The sequence below is a fragment of the Carlito syrichta genome, unplaced genomic scaffold (genome assembly GCF_000164805.1).
Source record: "Carlito syrichta isolate Samal-C Ts95f unplaced genomic scaffold, Tarsius_syrichta-2.0.1 Scaffold314340, whole genome shotgun sequence".
NCBI lineage: Eukaryota > Metazoa > Chordata > Mammalia > Primates > Tarsiidae > Carlito > Carlito syrichta.
This window is the reverse complement of record NW_007258436.1, coordinates 1-9,169: the sequence shown is the minus strand read 5'-3', so window position 1 is coordinate 9,169 and position 9,169 is coordinate 1. Positions and strand designations below refer to the sequence as shown.

The window sequence follows — 9,169 nt, the reverse complement described above, 5'->3', positions numbered from 1 at the left end:
CAGTGACAGCCACAGGTCAGAATTTATTTCGTATCATCTCATGTACAGCTTCTTCAAGCACAGCACTCAGCTCAACACCATTTGCACTTGAAAACAGAAAGCACAACTTGGGAAGGCACCGGGCTCCGACAATCTGGAGAGAAGACCTTGCTCGCGTTCGGCTTGTGCAAGACCTGGGTAGTTTCTCTTAAGCCTGTCAGGCAAAGAATGAGGTTATAAAAGGTCCATTTATACAGACATGGTAACAAGAGATAACAGTTTTGCAGTATATTGTTATTTTTTAATTATGACATTGGCCCTAGACTGTAGGAGTTCAACCAAAGTATCATTTTCTAAAGCAAAATTCTTAAAAAATCTTCTCTGCAACATCAGGCTGCAAGTCTAACTGTTTTTGAACTTTGAAGTGAACCAACTTCATACTCAATTCAAATACACTTAAAAAAAAATGTTCGGTCCCTAACTCTATTTTCACAAAGAAATAAAAATGGAGGAAAATCTTGCGTATAATCGTACCTTTATTGTTTTATAAAATGCAGCAACACATTAAAAAACTGTTGCATTTAAATGTCAACCCACTAGACTTTTAGCACTAATGGTCCAAGCAGTCTTAAGCCCAGTTAAAATTAAACCGCTTGCGTAAAGCTTTCCCACCACTTTCTATCAGTGGCCTAAAGGTAGGAGGGCCGAAGGCCCCTCCAGGGAGACTGAGCGCAGCCCCATCTACTGCTGACGCATAAAATGTTTCAAGTTTTATCTTAAACATGAATTTGCATTGCACTCCATGACATTTGCTTAAAAATAAAAACAATATTCAAAATTACTAGTCAGTTAAATAACTCTTCTTCCCTTCTTCCACCTGACACACCAGGAAGGCAGAGCCCAGTCTGGGAAGACCGGCTTTCCACAGATTAGTGAGCTAGGTGTAGAAACGTGAGATGTATTTAATGAGGTCTGTCTTAAGCATTTCCACAAATAAGTTTATTCCGTCAGGTTGTAACCAAGTGTTTCAGGAAACTGTGAGTGATATCAATTTCAATGTGCTGAAAAATAACAGTTAACGTCTATGCGTTTTCACGGTTTAAAGATTAACCTTTGTTAAACAAAGAAATTTGGTAATTTTAGCTACTAGCAGGAATAAAAGAAGCCCCCAACCTAAACTATAACCTGATCTTTTACTTTATCTATTAAAAAAACCACAAATTGGATTTTTCTTAAATATAAAAATGACAGCATAAAACCCACAGAAAGTTAAAACTCATCTACCCACTGGCTTTCTAGAGACTTCCCTAGTTAGTTATCGTAGTGATTTTGGTGACCCTGCTTCACCCCCTGCAGGCCTGACATTACAATTCAGAGCATCTGGGCTGCCTCGTGGGTAGCAGAAACACACCTTCCCAGAACAAAGGCTACTTTCCTGATAGGACACTTTTATCTCCGGCAGGTTCAGCCCTCAAAACTGCCACCTCGGAGAACCTATTTCACAATCATGGTTTTCTGACCATCCCACCGTGAAGAAGCCGCCAAGCGTGGGGACCGTGGTCCAGGTATGTCCCTTGCCGGCCACAAGCCCACCAGCCTCCCTCATGGCTCCACACACACCACACTGCTCTCTCCTGCCAGTGCTCAGAAAGTCATCTGTGGATTTAACTGGGGGTTGTAACAAGTGTCAAAGAGATGTGCATCTTGTGTTGTCAGATGGTCTCAAAAAATGTGTAAATTAAGACACACTTAAAATCCTATCCAGGGTATAATAAAAAAAGATGTCATTTCAAAAAAGTGCCCACAGGAGAAGGAAGCCAAACTTCCCCAACATTTGTTTTTATGGCCACGCTTTTCCCCACTAACTGTGTAAACGTCTGAATCAGCAGCAAATACAGTCATATAGCTGTATGTATGCGTGCACACGTGTGTGCATGGGTGCGGGTGTGTAAACACAGCACATTATGGCTGACTTAAGGAAAAAGGTACATTTTGCATCCCATAAACACTTGCTATTGGCCTTTCAGGGGTGCTCACTTCCCTGGAGATGGGACAACTCGAATATGGAAGTTTGAGAACACCCGGGTGGGTACTCCCTCGTGCTGTTAGCGCCCAGGACCACCGCAGCGCCACGCACGTGCCACAGCCCAGAGAGCAAACACTGTGTTCTGACCTCCGCATCATCATTCCCTAAAGAAAGCGCGAGAACTACATCATGGCACTTTGGCTTTGTTCATACAGTGTCGGCATAAGTAGCCTTCTCTTCCATCTACACAGCGCCATACAGTCAGTGAGATGTTTGTTGTTTTTAAATCTCAAGCAGTGGGTATTAGTAAATGACAAAAGTGACTGGTGTGAGGTTCTGCAGGCAGAGGTCTCTCATTTTTAATTCCTCGGATTTTTGCTCTTAAAAGACAGGGGATGGGTTGCATGGAGTTTCAAAGCTAAGAACTGTTCTTACCACGGCTGACCCGTGTGACAACGCCACGGTGCAGTAAGTAGCCCTTGATCAAGAGGGGGTCAGCCCAACATCCCCCCTTTGTTCTTCTGTGCACTACCATGCAGCAAAACGTCATTTCTGACATCCAGGTTTGTGGTGACCCCTTCGTATAAGACATAAATTAATCCAGAAGTCTGCAGCTCTAAATGTCCAGAGTTATGAAAAACGATTAGCTTACTTCAAAAAATCTTGCTAAATATCTCATCCCTAAGCTCAAACAAACCAGAAATGTAAAGGCAAGAGAGAAGACAGAAACGGGGAGCTCGTCCTATGAGACACACACACACACACTCGCTATACAGGTTCTACACGGTAAAAGGAGTCATTTCAGCTAATATAGCTTCTAATGTTGATTTCATCTGAAAATAGCCTTTCTGGGTTTCCTGCCAGCATCATACAAAACAGCAGTATTTCTTCCACCAGGACTTGGAGAGGTTTTTCATTTTGTCTGGAGTCCTGCTTTTAGACTTCTTTGGCTGCTGCTGAGCGTCCGAGTACTGAATGCCAGCAACAATGGCTGCGTCAAAGACCTCTTTGAGGTTCTTTTGAGTCAAGGCTGAACACTCGATGTAGGAGGCAGCTTTGATTTCCTCGGCGCACAGCTTAGCCGCCTCTTCGGGCACGGGCTTCTCCTTGCACTTGTCCAACTCGATGAGGACTTTCACATCTTCTCTGAGATCCGACTGCGTTCCCACCAGGATGATGGGGGCTTTGGGGCAGTGGCGCTGAATCTCCGGCACCCACTTCTCGCTGATGTTCTGGAAGGAGGAGGGGCTCACCACACTAAAGCACAGCAGGAAGATGTCCGTGTGGGTGTAGCAGAGTGGCCTCAGCTTGTCAAACTCGTCCTGCGACCAAGCAAAGCACCAAAAATTACGTTTTAAATCCATCCGCGTCAGTAAAAAGATCATCTAAGCATTTCCATGACAGGGTCTGGCAGGGAGCAGAAGGCCCGCTAGTCCCAGGAGGAAGAGCTGGCATCTGGGAAACAATCCTGCGGTTGGCCCAGGGGGGCCAGGGCGCCAGGTAGGGGGCAGACACATCTGCATCCAGAGTCAGCTCCATCCCCAACTCTACCAGGGTGACTTCATCAATGCTCGTGACCTACTTGCAATCTACCATAGAAAAAGCACTTGAAGTAGGTGGGTTCTAGAGATAAAAAATCAACTGTATTCAGCCTTCAGTCCAGAGTAGTCCAGACTCACTCTCAACTCTTGATTCCTCGCTACTCTTCAAAAGTTCAGACCACACCCACACTTACCCTCAACTCTCTTGAAGGATCCAGCCTCCGCTCCCCATCCCACCCACACCGGGCACACACTCTGCCCGCCCCGCACACAGCAGCGCAGAGCAGTGCTTGCCAGACACAAGGACAGACCCAGAAATGGGATGGAGGGCCTATGTTAGGCCACTGTCATCAGCAACTCAGAAAACGTGTGCTTTCCAAGGTCCCCAACAGACACTGGTTAATGCAACCTCAGCCTAGCTGTCTCATCTTTCTCCCTCCGTCTCTCATTTTCTCTTACTTCCTTTATCACTGCCAATACCAGAAGCCTCCATGAACGGTGCACTAGACAGATGCAGCACCAGAGAATGGGCACACCCACTCTACCCTTAAGGGACAGAGAAACAGAACAAGCAAGTTAGAACAGACAAACCAGCATCAGGCTGCTGAATGCTCTCCTGCAGTCATCCGTCTAAGACACACACACTGAATACATCTACACACCAGCAGAGTCCAGTGAGGGCGTGTGGTTATGAACAGGCAGATTTTGGTCTCCAAATCAGCATCTCTCTTTTTTTGCTTTGTTTTGCTTTTTTGAGTTGGAGTCTCACTGTCGCCCAGACTGGAGTGCAGTGGCCGCTCCCGGCCACCGCAGCCTCGACCTGCTGGGCTCTGGCGATCCTTCCGCCTCAGCCTTCCAGGTAGCCGGAATTACAGGCGTGCGCTACCACGCCCAGCTGACTTTTTGACTTATTGTAGAGATGAGGTCTCTACATTTTGATTTATTGTAGAGACGAGGTCTGCCCAGGCAGGTCTCGAACCCGCGGGCTCAGGCAATCCACTCACCCCAGCCTCCCAAAGGCGCGGGATGACAGGCTGAGCCACCGAGCCTGGCAAAACCAGCATCTCTTTACAGGAAACGCTCCACAGAAAACATTCACTCAGCTCTTTCCTAGAAAATAGGTAGCTCATCTCATTCCTACTTGCAGTTTCTACCTGTGAGTGCCAGTCACCCTCAGGTGTAACGTCACTGACAGTCTCCCAACAAACAGCAAGAAAGAGTCCCATGCTGTCGTGTCTTCTGCAACTCGGTCGGCACGCTCTGATTACTTACTAGGTGCTGTGTACACGCACGTGATTCTCAACCCATGGCTTTTTTCTCTAGGCATAAAGGAAAGCTGGGTCTTAATATTTTATGTACTTAATATTTTAACGTACTTTCTTCATTCAAGGCTCCGTGTTTCAACTGTGGGGTAACAACCAACTAATCAAATCGAAGCTTATCAGCTCAAACGCTCCGGAATTTGAGCGTAGCATTTCGGAATGTCACTGCCACCTGTGAGGCTGCTATAAGTGAAAGCTAAGAAAGAACAACTTAAGTTTCTTAATGCCAGTGTTATGCTGAGTGAATAAACACAGAAACTCAAGCAGGTAGACGACAGCTTGGCTCTAAAGATCCTTTCATGAAACGCTCCCTCTGTTCTGAGAGGCCTCAGAGGAGACCGGCATTCGGGCCGCCTCCTGGAGCAGCTGCACCTCCTGTTGGAAGGCAGTCACCCTGGCCGTGCCCTGGAATCTGGAGTTGCATTACCAGCAAAGAGAAGGGCAGGCACAAGAGCCAGTCCTTCGGACTAGGCACGGGAAAGTGGGCTCCTGGCCTCTTGAGATCTTGGCTAAGGGGCTTGGGAAGTGAAACAGAAATTAAGCCCTCCCGCTCAGTGCCTGCCCAGAAGCCTTAGCTCTTTGCTGAAATAATGCAACGCACACATGCAGTGAAGCCAACCAGAATGCAGCCTCAAGGAAGGGCGTCCTGGGGCCCAGCAATGTGGAGGCACTTTCTGGGGTCTGCGGTGGAGATGAGGTACGGGATTCTGTCTAGGGTGGGGGGGGAGAGAAAAGAGACTGAGTTCCAGCATCCCTCTGGACTAGTACGGAGAATTTTCCAGGTCCACAAGGGATCGGAAGGCTGGAAGGTCTTCAGCTTCTGTTGGCAACCCCGGGCATGCTGTTCCTGTTCCCACCATACACCTCTCCCTTATGCCAAAGGTGAGTTTTCTCAAGTCCACCGTCTGTCTCTGATCTATTTGCCCTTGAGGGGCACTAGGAGTCCAGTGTCCAAAACCCTTTCTAACATCTTACAGACAGACTCCCCACTCCCAGCAAGAGAAGCCAAAGGCACAGTAAGCAATTTCTAGCTGTTCATGCAGCCAGGTCACTGACTTCCACGGGAAGCCCACACTCTCCCCCATGGCCCACAGCCTGGCCCACCTGTGTGCACAGTTACTCTCCGGGTGCTTGAAGTGAAGGTCAGGAGAGTCACGACACCCTCAAGGCTATCGTGACAACGGCCTGGAGAAGGGATATGCACCTTCCTCCACGAGGAGACATGGCAGGCAGGTGTCACAGCAAGTCCCTTCAAGCAAGAGGGCTGCTGTCCTGGCCAGCTTCGCCAGGAGTTGCAACAAATGCTAATTTATACGGGGAGAGCAGGAAAAAAAAGCCCGACTATCCTTCTAGCAGTTTATCTGTCATAAGTTGCTTTGGATGATGGTCTCCTGCACATTTTTAGGTTGGGCCTGACTTATAATTTAGTAGGACATTCTCTGCTAACCAGTACACAGAGCTAAGAAATTCTATTAATCTTGTTGAAAATATCGCAATAAACTAAAGCTTACCAACTCAGCACCAACACCCGTTTTTCTCTAATAATAAACTTTTTGTGAAAATATTTCTTAAATGCGTCTTGTACTTCCCTGACTTTTAAAAAAATCCTATTAAGGAAAAGTCAAGCCCTTTTTAATAATCCAGCGCCGTTTTTACAAAGTTTTTTCTGGTAAAAAATCCATCCTCTCTCAGAATTCTGCAGGGAGGGGCTCCTGCCGGCTGTTGGACCCCCTAGCTTTCCACCAGCGCTGTCCTTCACAAGTTCCGTAAACCGGTGTCTTCCTGACAGACCATAAGTCTGTTTCGGGGCAATCCCACAACTCACCAGAGCACCCCCAGAACCGAGCGAGCCAAGTGCTCACCCATTCTAAAGCCATGAGGCTGAGCCTTGCCACGTGCCACATACTGCACCTCCTGCAGAGACAGCCAGCCCCTCCCAGGGAGCCCGGGGGTGAACCGTGACGCCTGAGTGCGGCCCTGAGTGGTCGGGCACTCAGTTTCTGCAGCTCTGCGAGGCTCGCTGGCGCCACGGACTCAGCGCGCTCTCCTGTTTTCTGCCTTAACCGCGGGCTTTCACGTCAGTGGGGAAGCTTACATTTACTTGGACACTCCTCTGACCCGTTTTAAAGATCAGAAAGCCTGACCCCTGTAGGCAAAACATTCTCACTTTAGACAAAGCAGTGAAGCGGGAATTATAAATACTAGCATGGCATTCCGAAAGATGACGTGCTAGAAGAGACCGTGCTCCTGAATTTCTCTTTTCCACGGGCAATAAAATACAAATTGTGCTGGGCTCTTCCTGCTCAGGATGGAGGGGGGGCTGAAGACCCACGGGCGGGGCTGCAACGACCCAGGCCAGACCAGCGTTCCCCGGGGATCAGGGCTGCCCAGATGTGTGTCGCCTTGAGTTTTAAAACATAAAATGTCCTCAGTTCTGAATTTGCTGTCCCAGAGTAAGCGAGCTGCTTGGAAGCTCTGGCTTAGATGAGGCTCTGGGGGACACTGAAAGCCCACTTGATAACGCAGATGGTCATGTACTCACCTCGGAAAGTGAAGCAGACACTTCTACCTGCCTGCAGAGGCCCGCCCCCAGCACCTTGCTAGACTCCAGAAAGTACTGGAGAGACAACGTGTTCATCAACTGTCACTTGGGCAAACTCAAGCACCCCTGGGTACTCACCAGGCACAGTGTGACTTCGGGGACTCGCACACCCCCCAAGGGGGCTTCGGCAGAAACAGGCCAGGTTTGTCTGGGGAACCCCACACCTGTACCCTCTTCATCCCTCCCCAGCTGTTTCCTCCCAATGCCTGGCCCTTGAGACAAGAATACATGTCCACCTTTTGGAAAGCAGCAGTCCAGGTCATTTGTTCCCTCAGCTCAGAAATGCTCTGACAACTGTCTGGCTGCTACAAGGGGTGGGGCTGATCCCAGCAAGTCAAACTACAGCTCAGGAAGAAAAGGGTTAACACTTACTGACATAAGCTCCATTTTTTTTTTTTTTGGTAATTTTAGAGTCAGGGTCTTGCTCTGTCACCCACAAGTAGTGAGGCCTACAGGTGTGCACCACCATGCCTGGTTAACTTTTTAACATTTTGTGGAAACAGGGTCTCACTGTGTTGTCCCAGTGGGTCTCAAGTAAGTCTCCCACCTTGGCCTCCCAACGTTCTGGGATTACAAGGTGTGAGTCATCATGCCTGGCTCTATCTTTTTCTTGAGCAAATTTCTTTACTATCTGGCTCGTTGACCTTTAATCAAATGATGGCATCACTAACTCACTCTGAAAAACGATTTCAAAGCATCACTGAACATTCTTCATAAAAACCAGGGAGTAAGCAGTATCAGAAAGCCCCGGTAAGGTCAGCAGTGTTCTTGGGCCTGCTTCTCCCTTTCTGGGCCGCGCAGAGCTGGGCCAACCCTGCTTTATCAGTCAGGAGGTCGCTTCCTCCCCAAGCCCGCCTGTCTTCCCTCCCAGAGGGGCCAGCAGTGGGGGTGGGGCCTATTTCAGAGGCTTCAGAAGGACCCAGTTGCTGACGGAGGGAATCACTTGGAAACTCATCAAAGGTTATTTGGAAACCTTTAAGCGGCTGTTTCCTTTCCCAGCACAGAGCTGTAACATGATACTGACCTGTCCTGCAGTGTCACAGAGCTGGAGTCTCACCGGCCGCCCATCCACAGACACCACGGCTTAAAAACAAAACCAAATGACAATCAGGAGGTGTCTTTCAGCCCCTTCCAGAAGACCGATCGTGTGGCTCGCACCCATTCTTGCCCTCAACCTTTCTGCTCCTCCTCTGGATCCGCTGATGCCTCAACGGCCTGCCTGAAACAAGGAAGGCCGAGGCAGGTTTGTATTTAAAGCCCCCCTCGGGGCTGGCAATTCACTCCAGGGCCACAAACGAGGCAGCAGATCGCCCAGCCCACTGAGGCAGCCCCGGAAGGGCCTGTGCTTTTCTCCCAGCCCTGGAAGACTTACTCTTCTGTCACACTTGCTTCCAAGAACCTGACAACGACACTGGGGTGGGGGGCGGGGGGGGACCAGTGGACACAGCCTTCCAGCTCTCCGTCCGCAGAAAGGCTCACAAACCCTTCTGCTGTCCCCTCGGGAAAGGCCCCGGCTCCAGTTTATCACACACTTCTAGCCCGTCTCTCCAAGGCGTGCAGACACAGGCTGCCGCAGCGTCCGGCTTCAGAGAGGGGGCCCTGATCTCGCCGGCAGAGGGGACGCGGGCAGGAAGGAAAGCGAGCCGGCCCACCTCGCGCGGGGTCCCGGCACGCGCGGGGGGCGGCAGGGCGCTTCGCG

The 9,169-nt window shown here is 49.4% G+C and overlaps 1 protein-coding gene across 1 annotated transcript; it reads right to left on the bottom strand.

Moving 5' to 3' along the window:
• Window positions 1-8,554, bottom strand: RHOU (ras homolog family member U; the record flags this gene model as incomplete). The annotated part of the gene is made up of 2 exons (XM_021719272.1): window positions 1-3,327; window positions 8,495-8,554. Coding segments are annotated over 2 exons (516 nt in total), but the record flags the coding sequence as incomplete, so codon positions are not given.
• Window positions 8,555-9,169: the final 615 nt, after the last annotated feature.